At 36.2% G+C, this 21,151-nt stretch overlaps 1 protein-coding gene across 1 annotated transcript; it reads right to left on the bottom strand.

Annotated features, from left to right (window-relative positions):
• Positions 1-159: 159 nt before the first annotated feature.
• Positions 160-21,009, bottom strand: LOC135695575 (F-box only protein 47). Its single transcript, XM_065214702.2, has 9 exons — positions 18,891-21,009; positions 18,484-18,560; positions 16,585-16,720; positions 13,451-13,523; positions 10,406-10,557; positions 9,749-9,898; positions 7,939-8,081; positions 6,246-6,435; positions 160-5,716 (listed from the first exon to the last, which is right to left on the bottom strand). The coding sequence occupies exons 1-9, from the start codon at positions 19,243-19,245 to the stop codon at positions 5,634-5,636; spliced, it is 1,359 nt and encodes a 452-aa protein (XP_065070774.2). The 5' UTR covers positions 19,246-21,009; the 3' UTR covers positions 160-5,633.
• Positions 21,010-21,151: the final 142 nt, after the last annotated feature.

Raw genomic sequence — 21,151 nt, 5'->3', positions numbered from 1 at the left:
GCATTACATTTAAATTTGTATTCATTTACACTTACGGTAATAAAGTCAGTCCATGAGAACTGCTTTTCAAGGGGCCGCGATAAAAACATTAATAAGTAAGAAGATAGATATTGCGAAACAGGAATGGTCGTTCATAGTTTTTTTGATTATTCTCTTAAAGGTGGTAAGGGAAGGTGCCTTTTTGGTATCAGGTTCAAGTTGGTTCCAAAACCTTGTGTTCTTATAAAATTGTTCTTATAAAAAAAGAGTGTAGATGTATTTGGATTAACCAATTGCTGTCGAGGCAATACCCAAGCCCATGTGGTATTGCCGAATAGTAGCTCTTTACTATTTGAAATTCTTTTCGCAAATCGAAATCAACAAAAATTAAAGCAATTGAGTAGCAACTTCATTCTCGTGTAGTTGAAATAGAAAGCTTATTGTTTAAAATTTTGTCATTAATAGCAGCAAGGCAAGATATAATAGCTTTGGTTGCATCATCAGTATCTTTTTAAAAAAGACAGACTTCAATGGAATTTGAAAGCTATGGTGTAATAGAACGTTACTTAAAATTTTGAATGTTAAAAGATAATATTTTTTAGAACACTGTAAAATATCTCTGGATGTGCAAATTCAGTTCAGTCAACTGAAAATTGACTGAAAAATGGTCATTGAAAAAAGTTAGTTTGCTAAAAGATTTTTGCAATTTTTAGACTAAATTACATTGCTTTGATATGAAAATCAAATGGGTTAATTTTGCTGGATTTGAGATAGCAGTGTTTCGATTCGACCTTTTCATTTTATGTAGAACAATTTTTATCATGTTTTTCAGATAACATGATCAATACTAACAATTTTCACAGTGAATTTTAACAATGTCGCCATTTTCCACGCTATTTACAGTTGCGGCAAAGAAGGAATGAAATTGGTAGAATTCGGGAAAATAAGCAAAAAGCATAGAACAAGTATTTTTGTAAATCAGAAAAAATTATTCAAAAACAATTAACAATATGCCTGATAAGAGCTAGGCCCATGTACCCTCAGACTCCTTTGGCGAGTTTTAGCTAATTCAAGTCTAAAAAGCAAAGTCTGTCTAAAAAATGAGCGTACAAAATTCGTTTTGTGATAATACTCTGCTTAAACTAGAGGTTAACGCCCAGATTTTTGAAAACCTGACACTCTGTAATTAGATAAATAACCGCCCACGACAGAAGCTCGGCAAAGCCGGCATTTCTTTGTTGAAGAGCTGAATGCTGTAAACTAGGTGTTTTATTTGCGCCGCCATATTGTTTCATTAGTCATTATTAATTTAACAGATGCTTTATTCATCTTTTTGGCTATGGTAAAACAGCCTTGTTAAATGTCAAAAGAGTTTATTGTCTTCGTTTCTTATTGTTAGCGCTAGAAATGATGGCAGATGGAGACCTATGCGAAATGACGAGGCGAAGTGATCGCAATAGAAAATACTTTAGGCGAATTAAACACGTTGTTCGTCCATGTTCTGTTTTCTTGGATATAATTCTGATGTCATAAGTGACACGAACAGTAACCATAGGTAGGGACGTACAGACACTTTCAAAATGGGAGCTCCAGACCACTTTGTCTGCAAAACGACCACGCCCACTTTCAAAAGAAGAATTTGCTCTTGCAAATAGCCGACGAGGTTTTCACCAAAACAAAGGGAATCCCATTGACTTTCAGAAAACAAATTGGATTTCCATCATTTGATCCTTTATGGAGCTAGAATTCAAAATGTGGAGTTGGGTATGATATTCTGTGGAGTTGGGACCCCCATTTTGTTGGAGTTAAGCAGTTTGACTGTACTATTGCTCGAAAGGTTTCTCATTGCGAATATGATACAATGGCATACATCTCAGGATACAGCAGATTACAACAGAAGTTCAACCAACACCAAGGGCCCCCAAGAGGGGGGGGGCAGAGGGGGCAAATTGCATCAAGGTCTAAAAGGCCTCATAAAGTAATGAATTCCATTTTCAGAATGGAATTAAAAAACGTAACAAAAATATGCCTAAAAATAGTAAAAGGTTTTAAACGATTACAAGAAAATGACTTCAAGAAACATCCTGAAATACATTTTTAGCTAATCAAAGTGGTGAAGCTGCAAAAACTTTCTGCTTGCTTCGATCGCAGGGGCCTCTTCTTTTTAATTTTGCACCCTCAAAAAATCTTGGCGGCCCTGCCAACCCATGTATGTAACAGACAACTACAATGAAAACATGGTTTGCATTTGCTCTTACAGAAACCTTTTAAAGGGCAAATAGCGCTAAGAAATTTGATGATAATTTGTGGAGCTGGAAATTTCCTTAGAAAAAGCTCTGCCCCTGGGCAATATCAATAAATTGCTGAATATCAGCTACTTTACCAATGATGATTGCAGTTAAGGTGGCAGTATCTGGACGGTAAGGGCTTTAATGTCTCAAAGTAATCACGTCATGAACTTTATTTAGATAAATGACGTCATTAACTATACATTTCTGATTGTTTTCTTGAGACTTAAAGATGAGAATTGTTGCACATTTGTATGACATTGAGCCCTCGGTTTCTTGTTTCGTCTACCATGCAACCAAGCGATTGGTCGTTCGCGAATAAAGAGACTCGTTTGGTTGTCAAAGACAATTGTTAAATTTCAAATTTCCCACGAAGTTCATATCAATGGATGATCTTTCTTGTTACACTTAATAATGGGCAAAGTGCTGGTGTTTACGGAGGTGCGTATCGGCGCCATTTCACGACTAAATTCAATGGTGAATCCATCTGGTCCCCATTCTTGCTTCAATAATCCGAACAAATTACGGTAAAGGAACAAGAAGATTACTGTACATCTCTGCTTAAAATTTTTACTTTATTCTTGGCATATTTTCCGGAAATCACAAGCTTACAGGCATCATATGCCTGCGTAAATCTTGAGTGGCTTCTGTATCAATTGTGGTAACCCAGGAGCTTCGTGATTTCCTTATCGGGGAAGGGGCACATGCTCTGAAATTTGTTCTCAAAGGGTGTATCCATTATGTGTAATAATGTTCCTTTTTAGAGTGCAAAACGTGCTAGACCAACAGATACCGATGTTCTACAACATATAAGCAGCAAAACAAAAGTAACGCAGCCAGAATTTAGACCTACTTGATTAAAAGCATTTTCTCTTCGATTTCTATTTGTAAATGGCTCTGACGAAAGCAAACATTTGACAACATACTGTACGTTGTAAATTCTTTGCTTTTTTCAAAGCCACTTCAAAATGTTATATCGCCAAAAAATTTGGGGAGTAAGCTCCTTTCAACAAGCCAGTATATCCTTGTTCAGCGATCTTCTTACTTGAAAATATGAATTTACTTTATTATTATGACTTTTCGTTAATAAGCAATTTCCTATCAACATTTTTGTGTCCGTGAGTAGCTTTAAAGATTTCATATACCCAACAGAGAACCTTTAACACAAATGCAAGTATATAGGGTGTGGCTATGGGTGTGGTCCTGGGTTTGAAATTTTCTATATCACATCCCTCTTTCTAATTTTTAGGACGGCACCCCTGCCTCCTTTTGATCGTTAAGTAAACTCCCCCTAATTTTTCTCTGGATTGGCACTTGATGACCCAATCACGTTTCCGAATTAGGGAGGAGAACAAAAGGACTGTCTCCACAACACTAATATCGTTGAAGGGTGAAGACCCTATTTAACTTCAGACTGAGATCAAAGTAGAAGCAAAAGGTAATCTTACCCAGATAATCAATATTCAAGTAACTTATTTACACTTCTGCAGTGAATTTATTAACTATGAATTTTCAATGTTTGATTTCAATTAGTTATTATTCAATTAATTATTGTTCTAAAACGCAACAAAATTTTAGCATATTTTAAATGCAGAACATTTAAAGCGGCCTTTGTAATTTCACGTCTAACAAACTTCAGCCTTCCAAGGTGAATCATTTTATAGCAATTCCTAGACAACGGGGAGACTGGGGGGACCTACGCGGCCCTGTCTGACAGTCTAATTCTTAAGTTAGAGAAATCATCATTATAGGCCAAACGGGTTTCTCAGGCGTAGCAAGGTGATTCTAAATTCAATAATGTATCGTGTACCAGTCTTTTCTGCAAATAGCATTTGAAATTTATAAGGCCAGAATCAATATTTGATCTACAATTTGATAAGAGAGAACACCTTCAGAATGTACATGGTACAAAAATCAGTTTGCCCTGTTTTTCTGATAAAATTTACTTCTAGGTTCATATCTTATATAATATTCATTAGGAAGATATTGCTTTTTTGAAAATGGCTACCCTTGTTTTCATTATGCGATAGTGCCTCGGTGTTAAACAGAAACAATAGGTCTTGTATGAGAGCTGTAAGAACACCCTTTTCTGCCATCCCTAGTAACTATTGCTAAAGGCATCAAGGGTTTGTTATTAACATTTGTAGGCCGTTAAGAAATTGATAAACCGAAAACATAGGATTTATATTATAGATTTGTGAATTCTAAAACTACTGGAAGAGAAAATTGAGTTTATAAGGATTTACTGGTCGCTTCTAGGGAAAAATTGAAATCATGAATTACATTTCTAATTACCTTTTACCGTATGGGGATTACAATATGCTTATTACAATATGCTAAATTAAGTAGTTCTTTATTGAGAACTCTAAAACAACTGAAGCATTGAATGTGACAAAATTTAAGAAAAGATGCAAGGTTTTTAGGCCTATTGTGAAGCTCGAGGATGCTAGAATGTTCCCAGGCCAGAAGGTGACAGCTTAATATCGCTTTAGCGCAATCTGCAATGCCAAAAACCTAGTTCTGAAAAACGGTAGCTAGTATACAGTAGAAACCCGCATAAAAGAACCTGTTTTTATAAGAACCTTGAGGCTGAAATTTAATCTATTAAACCTCATAATTAAGAACCCCCAAGAGGCTGTTATTTAGGAAGGTTCTTATATGTATTTTTGAAAAGGTATTTTTACACCCTATTCACACCGGCAAATTAAACCAGCTTAGAGTAAATCAAGTTATGGTATGTTGCATTCTAATTGGACAATCTAACAACACAAATTCATTTGATTGGCTTAAAATTTAACATGAAAAACAAAGCTGGTTTAAGTGTGTCTGTTAGAATTCTTGCGGTGGAAAACATTGTTAATGTGTGCAAGGCCTTACCTATATAAGAACCTTGTTAAGAACCTTTCAGACTGGAATTTAGAATAGCAGCCTGTTAATTAAGAACCTATTCAGGCTGCCAGAAAAAAGCCTAGGTTTTTTATGCGGGTTTCTACTGTAGTTCGCTCTCATTTGGAACCATACAATATCAAATCATTTGTTGCAGGAATAAACTTTCCATGTACCTTTTTTAAAGAAACAAACGACCGACTGAGGAGGACAGAAAACAAAATATTTCAGCTAACACACCAATAACATGGTGTATTTTCATTGCGTTCAGAGAGACAGTCTTCACTTAGATAGGGGCTTTTCAGGGCTCTTCTCAGAGGCTAATTCAAGGCCCAATAGTTCTCGATAATCCAGTATACCATGGGCGAATAATTCGGATTCTACATCGTGTAGATTCTACATTTTATTGTACAGGTAACTAAGAAACGATGGGAAAGCTCACTGCATAAATATATTGTCTAGCAACATACTTCGAATTGATTATGGTAGAAGACAAGTAACCAATGAGATGATGCTTTGCAGTCTGCCTCGAAGCTGGAAATCTTCATCGTCTGTCTGTGAGTCTGAAGACCAAAAAGGGAGAGAGCTGAATATTACTGTAGATATAAGACTTCAATGCTTCGCCACGAATGTTTGAAAACAGCAAAGTTGAATATCATTCTTTCGTAAAAATTTTGCTAGATTTCAATATTCTACATTGATTTAGACGCACTTGAAGTCAAACTTTTTGGAGGATTGAGTGCCCCAACAAATGTCTTCCCATATTTTATTGTCAGTTTCTATTGTCAGTGAGTAAAATGGATTCTTTTTCTGAAATTGCTCTGCTTAGGGGACTGGCCGACAAGTTGGCAAGGGGATATCTATTTCAAATATACACAATAACTATATACATATAAAACAGTACAATATATCTATGCGGACACACGCCCCTTTTATTAGATACACTACTCTAATAAAAAACGGGATTCCAAATTGTCTTACGGCAGAAGATTACGTGAGAGCATCCAGTGTGATCTGGTTAAGGTTGGTATTACATTGTTCGTTCTTACTTTTTTAATGTAAACGAATTGCAGTGTACTAGCAAAAACTTACCTGACATATATTGAAGGTCATCAAGACCGTCGATGATAAACTCTTCCCAAATACCAAACAATTGGCTGATTATTGAGTTAAATGTTTTTTCGTTCTTCAAAATGTTTGACAAGCTTCTTAGTAGTGACACAAACCAATGGCTCTGTTCGCGTTTGCCAAACACTGACTTTGAATTCCATGTAAAACGTCTCTACAATGAAAATAGTTTTCGTTATCGTGGCAAAGATGACGAGTACTGGGTACCAGGGAGTCTAATAACTAGGGAGACAGCTATATCAGCAAGAAACATGACACTTTAATAAAGAATTTGTACCGTGCGTTGGCCTTTGGGTCTATGTATCGTAAGCCATTAAGAAGGTTATGATCTCATCTCATGATTGGGGTTAGGGTGGGTTGCTTCCCACTCAAGTGGCTATTACAAATTCAGATATTAAATTAGGATGCATTTAATAGAAAAAGACTTGTTCTTGAAATTTCAATATGGTTATGAGCTACTCTTTAAATGATTCTTTATATGATACCCTTTATATGATTCATTTAGTTATCTCGTGGGAAAGAGTTCCAAATCAACAACAGCTTATCAGTGGACTGGAAAGAGTCTGGTAACCAAATAGTTACCATAGCAATTGTAGCTACTTTCTAGCCCTTCCTTTGTCAATTCTTTCCTTGAAACATTTACATTTTCTCATTCTTCGCAATTTTCTATAAAAGTAGTCGAGAATTTGGCACTGCTACATATCATGACTCGAAACCATAATACATCAAAGTTCTTAGAGTAGGTAAGCACTTTTTTGGTTGACAAGAACAGTGTATATTTGTAGCCTACAAAAAGTTAGAATGAGCGATAAGACAAGTCTACTTGTTTTACTTGTTACTTATTCAATATAGCCAGTGGCGTATCTGGCGGGGGTGTGGGATGTCACTTTTTATGAGCCCATCCTATCCCAATCCAAGATCTGACATAATAATGATAAATAGTAACAATTAGTTCAATGAAGGTTGTTATGATGATAATAGCTCACGAACTAATATTGGTAAACCAAAAAAATAATTTAAGCCAACTGACTGGGCAGGTTAAGATATCACACCCCATGTAGATGTAGTGTTTACATCTATTCATACTCAAATAGCACTTGAAATTACAAGAGACGATTGAAAGCTATGGAACAGGGGGGCTAGCATTATGAAAAGGGGTGAAACAACAGCAAAAAAGAAAACTGCTGAATTAAGTGACGGTGAGAAGGAAACCGCTCCGTGCTCTGGCTTCCCTGCCAGTTATTGGTAGGGAAACCTAGCTTCAGTAGTTGTCAAGTGAATATTCAAAGAAGTTGCCAGATATTCGGCTTTATTTGGGGCAGATAAAGTGAAACTAGCAAATTGTAAGTCATATAAGATTAATTCTCTGGATTCGCATCCTCACTGATATTTTTTTTCAAAATCAAAAATCCAATTCTGTTGTTGCTTTTCTAAATTATTCTAAACATTATACAGCAAGTGCCGCAGATTTGGATATTAGATAGCGGATGAGATTTGTTAACTTTTTAAATTGTCCTACATACGTTTTTATTCGATATACGAAAACTGTAATTGTAGACGGCTAGTCATTTCAGGACCGTGAAAAGTTCCATCATGTGCCTGAATTCGGTTTTGGAACGAAGACCCTTTTTCCCGCATAAATTTGTTCATGGCTCACCTGCCATATGTGATACAGGAGATACGCCAGTTCCCGTGTTCTTCCATTCATAGCTTTGTTCCCCAACACTTCACAGCAAAATTTCTCTCCACACTGGGCCAATAACGATGATATACACTCGATGTTCCATTCTGATGGTACGGCTACAAAACATTGCAGGTGAAATCATTTGATAATATGATTGAATAAAGTAAAATAGAATTAAGGTTAATAAATATCAAAAGCTGCTTTGGTTAAGATGATTTTACGTCAGTTGCTTATACTAAGAGGCCCTGGGAGGAGAGAAGGCGTTCCCTGTGAGAGACGGGAATCACGAAATCAAAAAGATAGGATGTAGTCAAGAATGTGGCACCTGCTAACCAAAATATTGAGCCTGAAATTTAACTAATAAATTGCCACCACATCCCCAGTTTCAATGTTAATGTCACTGCTATTGAAGTATCAGGGGCGACGCCAATAAATTCAAAGTTGGGGGGGGGGGCTCGAGTTGATAGCTTTATTAGACTAAAAAACCATTTTTTGAAAATCGCAGGCTTCAGCTTCACAATATTTTATGCCTATGATTTTATGGGGCAATCGTTATGCTCGAGGTACATTGGAAGGGGGCGGAAGGCATTGGAAGGTAATTTTTGCAACCACGCCCTTTAGATAAGCTTAAAACACATTTCAGAATATTTCTTGCAGTCAAATTCTTGCAATAATTTGAAACATTTTGCTATTTTTAAGGCATGCTTTTAGTACGTTTTTTCCAGGTTCAAAATGGAATTAATTATTCGATAAGGCCCCATAGACCTCTTATTGCTTGAACATTAAACAATAACAGGATTTATCACACTATTCACTTCTTCTAATTCATTTGTTTTAATTCTTCTTATTTTCTAAAAGCGAAAAAGAGGGGGGCAGCCCCCTCTGACGCCGCCCATTATATACAGATTCGAATGGGGGTAGATAAGGGGTAGATAATTGACACATTAATACTGTCTGGCATGATTTTAAGGGCATTGCATTTGTTTCTACAGTTGTAATAAGGAAGGCAGAGGATGCCAAACACTAAAAAATGCTAATTCAACACCCATCGTGGCAAACTGACTAATGTGTTTAACTAACTACGATGAAACACGGCTATAGCTAATGTTATTATAACGAAAATCTTGAAAATAGTTCCCCTAATAATTTTATCCTTTATACAGCACTGGAAAAACAGACAAAGTTGACCTGAACTTTATTGTTTAGAATAGATTAATACGCATTTAGAATGAATTGATTTTTATAAATGAATTAATCGTTAAGCGCCTTCAAGAGAACAGTAAATATTTGAATAAAATAATGTGCTGGGATGTATTTGTGCTAATCCGGTACTGAAAATAGATTCAGCTGTTTTCTACTTTTAATAATAATGCCCACTTGAAGCATTTTAAGCTAAGATTTCTCAAGCCACGTTGTCATGACGTCATTTCTTGATTGATGGAGCTAGGTCAATGGTCTAAAAGAAGTTTTATGATAGATACCTGCCTATTTTTCTTTCAGTCCCAATTTGAAGACCGACAAAAATAAGACTCTAGAAATAGCACACTATTTTGTCGTCATAAGGTTTGATGTTGTGCCGGATTACCGAGCTTTCCTTGTCGCTCTATTTTGGTATGCTCAGTTCAGTGACGCACATCAAAAAGTTCTTTAATCCAAGCCGTTCAGCTGTCATATTATAAGCAGATTTTCTATAATGATAAATATCCTATCTAACATTTTGCTGCGCTTGTCACAGTTGTCCCAGAATTGGCACATTTTTAATGGTTGTTTTCAAAATACATACCCGTTAGCTCTTCAAAAAGACTGACGGTATCATCCGCATTCCAGTTTCCTTTTGAATCACTCCACATTATTCTAAACGTCCTTCCAAGCTCTGAAAGCGCAATTTTTGGTATGTTGGATGACGAAGTTACAAGTTCCCATTGGATTTCATCTACAAGGCAAGTTACAAGACAAGTTACAAGGCACTGTCAAGCATATCTGATAGTTTTAGGCAAACAAATCATGTCATCATTACAATGCCAGGGTCGTCCACGACGGAGGGCCATAGCCACCGCTTTTTTGCAAAGCCATAGAGCTTTATTACAAACATTTTTGTAATTAATCATTGATAGGCCTCGCCCTCTCTACTTTCCAACTCGTGTCGTAGTCCCTGGATGTAATATTCTTGTAAAGGCTGGCGTAAAATAAAGTAAATGAACAAATCCATGGAAAATGTGATGTTTGACCAACAAAGCAAAACTTTAGAAAAATCATTGTTACTAGCATTTGATAATGAACTAATTAGATTCTAGACATCTGTTATTTTTTCCTGTTATATAGTTACTTTAATTATTTGTCTTGCTTATGCAAATGTCATTAACCGCTTAAACAAATAAACAAATAATTAAATTTGTTATTATCATTATAAAGCTTGTATAGTAAATTCCTGCTCTATTACCTGTTTCACTATCCGTTGGTCCATACAGAATGAACAACAGGTTGGACTGGAAGCACATTGGCAAAGGTTTGAGAAGCTGGGCTAACCAGAAAGCCACTTCTGAGCTGTCAGATTTGTCTAGAAAGATCTCGCGGCAAAATACTCTAATGTACCTACAAAATAAAGAATGGAAGTGTGTGATCGGATGATTTGTTTACGAATCCAATTGATATACCGGGTGTAGTATGAATTCTGTGTACAAGAGCCACAAGGTTTCAAGCACGTAAATAGAAAACCACAAGCACAAGTTTCCTTCTTCTCAGATAGACGCTCGCCCACTTCTCCACTCCCACCTTCTACTTACACCCTCAAATTTACGTGGCCCTGGCACCCAGGGTTGCATGGAAAGTGGGGGTATACCTATGGCGGTGAATCTGGGGCTGGATGGTACTGCCTAGGCCAGGTGAATCTGGGGCTGGATGGTACTGCCTAGGCCAACTAGCAACATTGGAAACAAAGTGTTAATAAATTGACATTTATCAAGTAGAAATTGACAAAGACCCATATATTACTACATATTCTCTCGAATTATTGTCATTTCGAGACATCTCATGCTTTTTTAGACCCACAGTGTGCAAAACGCGAATCTTGGGATGAATCTGGGGATGGGAAACGCGCGAGCCTAGGCCAACTCAAGACATCAAAAATAAATTGGCATAAAAAACTTTTATCTATTGGAATTATAAGGAAACTCCGGAAATAACTTATTTTCTAACTAATTATTGTCATCTCGACACATTACAAGCAGTACAAGCAAGTTTTTGAATCTGGGGATGAATCTTGTGCTGAATCTGAGGCTGAATCTGGGGCTGAATCTGAGGATGAATCTGGGGATGAATCTGGGGATGAATCTTGGGATGAATCTGGGGCTGAATCTGGGGATGAATCTGGGGACAAATCTGGGGATGAGTCTGGGGCTGAATCTGGGGATGAATCTGGGGCTGAATCTGGGGCTGAATCTGGGGACGAATCTGGGGATGAATCTGGGGCTGAATCTGGGGCTGAATCTGGGGATGAATCTGGGGATGAATCTGGGGATGAATCTGGGGCTGAATCTGGGGATGAAGCTGGGAAATTTAGAACGACCGTAAGACTTTAAGAAAAGAAAATCATGCATGACATCCAGAATCCTCTTCTTTCTCCATATCTGGAATTTGATCGCACCATCAGGCTTGAAAATTATCTTTTCAAAAATGTGACTTAGTGATAGTAGTCACGTTTGTTATCATCTCACGATGGTTTATCTTGATAATAACCAGGCAAATCCTAAACATTTGACAACTGATTGAGCACTGAAATTTGACAAAATTAAGGAATTAACGTGAAACGAAGCATTTATCTAAGATTTACAAAAAGATAAAATTTCTAAAGATCAAAGCGATACAAGTTTTCATACCGAGTCACAGCTATTTCTCTCAGTTATTAAAGTCCAAAATACTGTTGGTGTGGAAATTATTTTTCTAGATCTTTCTAGACCTTTAATCCAGATAAATATAGTTTATAAGAATATTGAGATTCAACACTGCCAAATACGTGAATATATTTCAAGACTACCAACTAAGCTCGAGCCTCATAAAAAGTAGGGATAATTCCTGGTTTTTTTCACAGTTTTCAAACTTTGATGATACTCATTTCTACAAAAATACAAAAGCAAACAACCCACAACAAATGCAACCACAGACATCGGAGCCTAAAACTTTGAATGATTACCAAGATGTCACTTTATTTTCTATCTCAAGTTCTTATTGGCTGTTTTTGGGCAGGAAGTTAAAACCCTTTAGAAAATACTATATTTTTTTATAATGTTATTGAAGTATTATGGGGACAGAACCTTCTCAGAATTTGGAACATGCTGCCCAACAATGTTGAAACATCTCCAAATTTGAATATTTCTAAAAAAAATTTGAAATCCTATTTCTTTAAAATTGCTTTTAGTTAAACGGACTTCATTGCATAAGCATTCATTTTAGCCGTTTTAAGATTTTTAACAAGTAAAGGACTTCTTATTAATTATCTAAATTTTAAACTAGTTATAAACTTTTATCATTGTAAAGCGCAATAGATAGATAATTTTTCATTTGTATGTGCGCTCTAAAAATGTTTATGATTTTTATTACTATTATTATTATTATTATTATTAGTATTATTGCAGGCTGCATTGTTGCAGGCTGCAAAACATACCTCGAAGAAGGCCGTTACACATGGCGCCATAACTCTGCATTGAACTTCCTAGCACAATCTTTAAAAGCTATACCTAATTGCTCTCTTTACGCAGATCTTTCAGGTTATCTCTCACCCTCTATCATAACAGGAGACTCTTTCCGTCCTGATCTACTTCTAGTCACTTCTGACCATCGACTATTCATACTCGAGCTTACAGTAGGATACGAAACTAACTTGGATGTTAATGCTAACCGCAAAAGAGAGAAATACTCGAATCTCATTCACAGCCTAAGCTCAGCCTATTCCTCTATCATGTTTGTTAATCTTTCTATCAGTTCCCTAGGTATCTTTGGTCTCTCTTGCTCCTCTTTCATCGACATGTGCAACGCTCTAGATATCAGCGAGAATCATCTCCGCTTCATGATCTCCAAACTATCCAACTTAACTATCCGTACTACCTATTACATTTTCTGCCGCAGAAATAAATCTTGGAATAATCCTGAACTTCTTCAGTTCTAACGATCTCTGCTACTGACGACTTCTAAAACAAACAATGACGAACATACTTTTTCCTTTTTTTTTGGTTAATTTCTTTTGTTTGTACTTGTAATAGCCTTTTTCTTTGTAAACCCAGGCTAGCCAATTGCAAATTACCTTTGTAATAGTGAAATTTGTAATTGTAGTTTTAATTGAATTGAAAATGAAAAGTTTCCATTAATATATATTTAGCCTCTTATACTCTTCGATATTATATATTTAACCTCATTTTAAACATGCAGTATTAAAAAAAATTACAGAGACATTTTTTAACGAATGAACAAGATGCTAATTCTGTCAGCTAACCTCTCATAGCCAGGGTATTTCCCAGGCTCTGATTTCAATACCTTCTCGATTCGCTCTTCCAAAAGTGATGCTCCTTTAAAAGATTAAGAAAGTAGCTAATCGTTAAAATGAAAATGATGTCGCAAATCAGTGGTTTTACCAAGGTAATTAGGAACTTTTATAGTCTGGGAAGGTACGACATTTTGAAAGGTAATTATCGTGGTAATTAGGCACCGTGACTTCTAGAAAAAAGATACTGTGACAGTAGAAATTTATCCTTAAAAGGGTGTAGTGATTTTAATATTGTAAATTAGGCCATATTCCTACATCATGCCATCACCATGACATCCACCTAGGTCATTCACAACATCACCTAGCACATGACATTCCCTTCACCATTGTACACACGTTCACACATCTATGTCATGCTGATTTCTTCCTAAGTCTAGATCTTTCCTTCTCCATTGCATCATCATTACATCATCACAACACATCATTACTCAGCACATTTATTTTGTATATAAGTATGTTAATTTGTATGTAATTCAGTCAGTCAGTCAAGTTCAGTTCAGATCAGAGTTATACAGCAATACACTGCCTCTCTCACTGGCTCCGTGTTCTCTGCACGTTAAATAAGATTCGTCGAAGCGAACACCAACGATGGAAAGTCACAAGATATGATAGGAACCATTGCAATTCTTGTCACATAATAGCGTTCCTATAATGGTGACCACGACGTGACACGCAAACCCATCGTTGGTCAATTCTACTTCAACTACAACATCAACTCTTCGATGGCATCAGACACATCAAGTTTTTCATCAACAAGGATTCGTCAATATCAACTCAGCTTCACACACACAACCCAACTCATTTGGATTTATCGACAATCATCAGCACTCGACTCACCGTAGTGCTCTTCAACACAAGCAACAAGCACTCGACTCACCGTAGTGCCCTCAACGCATCGCAGCACTCGACTCACCGTAGTGCCCTCAACGCATCGCAGCACTCGACTCACCGTAGTGCACTCAACGCATCGCAGCACTCGACTCACCGTAGTGCCCTCAACGCATCGCAGCACTCGACTCACCGCAGTGCCTCCACGCAACATCAACGCTCAATAACTCCTCAACAAACTGGTTCCTGGTCATCCAACATAAAAACTTCGCACAAATCTCCCAAATCACGAACAGAAGAAAACACCGGCCACGTCTCGAACTCTCATCGATTTATAACGGTTGGACATTTGAATTTCGAACAATTAATATTTTATCGCAATTCACTCATATTTTTAATTCATCGATTTTACAATATTAAAATTTATTCCTAGTTCTTTTCCCTTGCGTATCGAATGCTTCACAACCGCTTGCATTCTAAGGGGGGAGCTATTGTAGTGATTTTAATATTGTAAATTAGGCCATATTCCTACATCATGCCATCACCATGACATCCACCTAGGTCATTCACAACATCACCTAGCACATGACATTCCCTTCACCATTGTACACACGTTCACACATCTATGTCATGCTGATTTCTTCCTAAGTCTAGATCTTTCCTTCTCCATTGCATCATCATTACATCATCACAACACATCATTACTCAGCACATTTATTTTGTATATAAGTATGTTAATTTGTATGTAATTCAGTCAGTCAGTCAAGTTCAGTTCAGATCAGAGTTATACAGCAATACACTGCCTCTCTCACTGGCTCCGTGTTCTCTGCACGTTAAATAAGATTCGTCGAAGCGAACACCAACGATGGAAAGTCACAAGATATGATAGGAACCATTGCAATTCTTGTCACATAATAGCGTTCCTATAAGGGCACTGACTCACCCACGAAGGTAACTAAAAAATCTTTAGAGGGGGTATAAGACCTACGGCTTCTACATTTCTGGTAACACCAAGTAGAAATGATCGCATGTTAACTTGGATTTAAAAGCATTTTATTAACTCTTTTTCAGTGTGGGTTTCAAGTCCCCATGACGTAAAACATTTTCAGGTGGCAATGATTAAAAGTCCAGATTCGCTATCATTCAGCAAAATTTTTGTAAGCTAACGAAACCTTGAAGAAGTTCGCTTGTAGTAATGGCGCCATAACGTGAGAAATGCAAATGAATGTTTTAGAGAATAAATGCAAGTAGGTTGATTTAAATTTCTAATTTAATAATTTGTGCCCGTTTTAATAGTGGTTGGCCTCTTGAAGATGCGTTGCTGAAAGGCTATTCTACTTAAGCATTATATCAATTTGGTATATGACGATATCATACCGCTCTTAATAAAAGCTTTTTTGACAGAGAAAGAATTTCCTAGAAAAGGGCGCCACGTGGCCACGGGCAAATTTTTTCAGTGGATCCGCCCTTAAAATATCCATCTTTACCTATTTTTGGCAGCTGGCATGGCTGCTAGGGGAAAAAAATAATAGTGCTGAAACCACTGAATACTTCGGCATATTATATGCGGAGCTATTTCATTTGGAGAATCCATAGATGTCATTTTTCCCAGGTGGGGGATTAGAGCAAAGGGGCTTAGGGTCACTCCTTGTTAATACCAAAAATTCACCCTCTTCTTTTTTCCTGTTGCTTTTTGAAAGATTTTTCGCGATTTTCTTCCTGTTTCTCATAAAATCATTATACTTCTGCTCGCAGAGATGAATGAATCAAATCATATAAGGACAAGAAAACATTTTATAGGTCAGATCCTACAGCTGAAAGGAAATTTAACAGTTAGAAATGCAAAAATAGGGCATTTAGCAGGGGCGTTGTGGCTCCTGGTAAAGGGCCTGGAGAAAATGATCCTAAGGGGGCCCACTCTTTTGTATGATGTCTCCAATCATAAACCACAGATCGCTCTGTTTGTAAATGTTGACTTCCAAGACTCTAATTCTAAACTATGGACTTGAGCATGTAAATATGAGGGATTTTTTCATCAAAGATTTTGTTCACATAAAATATTTTCCTGGGTTTTACGAACTCACAAACTCAAATCTCCCGGTGTCCCGTCTAGCTATAACGCCCCTGGTACTTAGAATATGAAATAGAGTAATTTCCAATACATTGCAAGAATGCGATAGTTGATCTAACTTTTTATCATGATTAAAAGAAAGATACTCAAAAAATATTGACAAATTTGCAAAACCATGCAATACCTTTAATTGCGATAAATGCTTTAGATTTTTCTTCCAGTTCCCAACCAGCAACAAAGGCATGCAAAAATTGCCCGTAGCAGCTGTAGGCCAAATCACTGCCTAAGTCGTTGCAGATTCTGATATGAGCATCACGAAGCTAGAAGAAAGAGAATCTATAATACAAAGATAAGAATTACATATGGATGAACTTTGACAACAAATAGATCGGATATATAAGATATAAAGAATTAAATAATAATGGGATATCGCAAATCCTCGAATAGCCCCCCCCCCAATCGAAAAAGCCCCCACCCTAGAGCTACAAATTGTCAATAATCCCCTTTGCATAAGCACCCACTGCTACCGCAAATTCTCGAATTGGGCCCCTCCATTTGATGATTTTTCCATCTGAGATTGCCTATGGCGTTTTATTGAATAACCACAACAAATTCATACTTTTGGTAGTAATTAATTAAATGCTCATAAAGAAATACCTACTAAAGTAAACGAAGTCTTTTAATAATGACTTCTTAATGCCTACAATAATTTTATTAGCCCCCCCCCCTCGTATAAGCCCCCACTCGAATAAGCCCCCATCCAAAAATATCAAAAATAATAAGCCCCCAGGGGGCGAATTCGAGGATTTACGGTAGTGTATTGGAATGTTTTGTAGCTAGGAATTATAAATTATGAATTGAAGCAGTGATGTAAAAAACAAAATTGTTTCTTGTTTTCTCTATACTTTTCTCTATACTCAGTCTAGGCAAGTACATTCTACAAAAAAAAGATTACAAAGACGATAGCATGATAGGCATAGCTACCCGGCAAAAGACAAAACAGTGGCACCAAAGGCTATACCAAAAACTGTCTAGGTCGTTCACGTCACATTCATGTTTCTCTTGTCAAAGAGTAAGCTTGATCAGTCACATTTTCAAGGAAGAGAAAAATGACATCAAAGCAGGTATGTTAACAATCATTTTGTCGTTTTAAGATAATATGCTTATCTAAAATTTAAAACAATAAAAACGAAGACAGCATTTCTGGAATCTTGATGCAGAACATTTAGCACATGAGATATTCACTGGTAAAGATTCCCATGAAGCTACACTTCTCAATTATTAAAGATAAAGAGCCATATTTCAGTATGTCTGGCTACAGAAAATTTACCCTTGAACTATTCATAAGTAACATTCCCTGTCTTGATTTATTTTCTCATCTTTCTTTTCCTCTTTGAATGACCTTCCATTATATCTTCCTGAATATCTACTGGTCATTTTGGCTATTTCATCCTTTCGATCATTGTCTGTACTTTATTACTTCTCAATTTTTGATAAGTTATGATTTTTCATTATCAATTTATTATTACTTGATATCTAAACGACTATTTGATGAGTTCGATTACTTTCTTATTATCTTTTACATAAAAGCCCCTGGCTATTGTCTAATAAAATAAATACTTTCTGATCACCGAGGTATTCTTCACTGTGGTTGTGCTTCCATTTTCTAGCATGAGATGCATTTCACGTTCATCTGAATATTAACTTATTAGCCATTGGTAAAAACATAAAATCCCAACGTCTTTTTCAAATCCTTTCAGAAATGTAGCAGTTTGAGATGTATGAATTTTTAATCGGGATGTTTTAGGCTATGACAGATAAGACAAAAAACAAAACTGACTCAACCTTCTTCATCCATAACAACTTTCTTTATAGATTAGTATTTATGAACCATAAATGAAATTTTTTTTTTGAAAGCTTAGCTCACCAACTGTTGTTATTTTGTGATCACTGGATTATTAGAATATTTTCAGGCTCTGGATTATTTTCCTATCGTATTCACTATTAACTTTGCAAAATAACATGAATTGATATGATATTATTTTTCACACTGATAGTAAAAATGTAAAAAAGACCAACTTACCATATCTAGTACTTGACCAACTTTTCGCAGTCTCTCTTTCGTTGAAAATAAACACGAAGACCTCTTTACTAAAATTCCTAAAATAAAATTTTTACTTGAAAAGGTGAAAATTTAAAGGAAAACAATGTCGTTTTAATAGTAAGACAGTGAGACCCTTGCAAACTTTCCTTTAGATTAAACATTTTTATCAACATGACATTTATTCCATTGCAACAAAAATAGAAGAACTTATGCTTGTCATGTCAATTAAGGCTATCAACAGAATAATTTGTAGATTTTCCTATTTTTTGCAGTTCAACTTAAAACTAGCCGTCCTTCAATATTTGTAAAGCATTTTTGGCCAAGTTTTTGCCAACTGTTGACTCGCATTTAGGCTAAGCCAAAAATGATAATTTGACGTCACTTACCTAGGCTTTTGTAATGGTTGTGAAACTTCAAAGTTTCCATGGTCGTATTTGTTTCATTTCCCAAAAAAATAAATGGAACAACAATATCAGCTGATTGAGAACTATATAAAAAATGAACAACAGTATCTCGCAAAGTCCTTGACGTCAAGCTCAGCATTCCCAAGGCTTTCAAGGGCGTGTTTTTAAAAATGTTGTAGCAAACTTCGACCGGTAAAAATGCAAAAACACCTCCTGGGTTTGCGAAGTTCCAAATTTCAATGCTTTCTTGGTACCTTCTTTTGCTACTTCGAGTGAATTTTGAATTAAAATGATACTTCCGTTTTCTTTGCTTTAAGTGAGCAAGTATTGTAGACATTCTTTGGCAACTTGGAGCCTGAGGAGAAGACAACAAAACATTTTTATTAGCAGCTGATAAGACATGACAAGGGAAAATTTAATTGTGGATAGTTACTGTAAAGAAACGAAGCAAATCTATAATCCTAACTTTCTCGCGACTAGTTCATACCAACCCAACAGCGGTAATTAAAAGCTTTGTACTTTAATGCCAAGAACATTAGAAATTAAAGAAATTCCTCACTTTTCCTCCTGACTTTATTCCTGCTGTTGTAAAGACTCTTTATCTGCTATCTTCTTTTAACAATTCGCTTAAAACGATGAAATTGTGTACATTTTGCAAAATGTCACCAATTGAAGTATCGAAGCAAACAAAGAAAACAAAGAAAGTTTTATTTTTGACGAAATTTTTTCATGAATGAAAACATCGCGTCATTCAAATTGGTTTTGGCGCCAATTAACTCGACCCAGTCTCCTTGCTTCCAAAACATTTAGCTTTAACTTTCTGTACTTAGTTACTATGGATTTCGAAATATTTCCTCCAACTTTCCTTTTCTTATTCCTTACCTTGATAGAATAAAAGTCTGCCTTCATACATAATGTGTTTATTTCAGAAGTCTACCCCATAGTGGTTAAGATTCACGCATTCAAGCACAATTTTTTGACTTTTCACGCATTCATGACTGCACTTAATGTAATATCAGCTATTGCTCATCAGAGCCTTGTTTGAAGGACTACAACACTATTTTCAATCTTTGAATACTAATTTGAGGTTTAACTATTATTGGTTTATTACGAACTAAATTGAGGCAATTTTTTAAATTATTATTCAAAATTTCATTCACAAATTCACGGATAGTTAAAGCATTTTCACGACATAACCAAAGGAAAATTCATGTTTCATGCTTCACGTAGGAATCTTAATTCATGAAATCACGCTTCAAAAATCGAGATTTCACGATTGCACGCACGAAAATATGGTCAATAACGCATCACGCAAAAAAATGGGGGAGGGGGGCCTATGTACTAGGCTATAATAAAATTCCTCAGCTAAACTATCTTTCCTCTTCCAAAATTGAAAATTTTCTTTGTTTCATTCTTTCCACTGGGCATCGAGCTCGACTGCTGACATTGCACAAAAGTTTTTCATCTTTCGTAAAGTTTAGCAGTCTTGTATATCATTTTATCCTGTCTTCTATGATTTTAGTATCTATTACCGATTGCCGATGTATTCGTTCTTTTCAAACATATATTTACAAACCAAAATTTGAACAATTTTTTCCTTAACGTTCAAAATGATCTTGTCTCTTCCAGCCAATATCTACATGTTTATCCGTTAAACCAATCCGTATTAAACTTCACTTTGGATGCTCTAGTTTTAAATCCCTTACCATTTTCTTTTGCTTCCAGTTCTTTACACAGTCATTTCGACCATTAATAAAATACCGTAATGCCTTGAATAAGCGCCCGGGCGCTTATCTAATTTTTGAGGCTCGAGTGTGGGCACTTCATTGAGGGAGGTGCTTAATCTAGGGGGCGCTGATTTAGAAAAAATAGATTTGATAGTAATTCAATAAAAATGAATGTAATTTCAATTGAAGCACTTTTTTCTTTCTTTCTTAATAATGATAATCAGAATTCGAATAAGCGCCCGTTTCTGAAGGTTGTAGGATGGGCGCTTATTCGAATGGTAGGCGCTTATTCAATAATTTCACCTCTAGGACGGGCGCTTATTCAAAGGGGGCGCTTATTCAAAGGGGGCGCTTATCCAAGTTTGGCGCTTTTTCGAGGCATTACGGTATCAGTCAAAACTATAAAAAAGTAAAGCTTGCAAAATTGTCGAAGAAGCTAGGCTGGATAAAGCTTTATTTCACGACCTTCAGAATGCTGCTCGCTATGGTACAGGGAAGCTAAAAAATTGAGAGTTG

This window comes from Rhopilema esculentum, chromosome 2, assembly GCF_057945365.1.
Source record: "Rhopilema esculentum isolate cy_ngs chromosome 2, ASM5794536v1, whole genome shotgun sequence".
Classification (NCBI taxonomy): Eukaryota; Metazoa; Cnidaria; class Scyphozoa; order Rhizostomeae; family Rhizostomatidae; genus Rhopilema; species Rhopilema esculentum.
The sequence above is the reverse complement of the archived record's forward strand: the minus strand, read 5'-3'. Positions and strand labels throughout refer to the sequence as shown.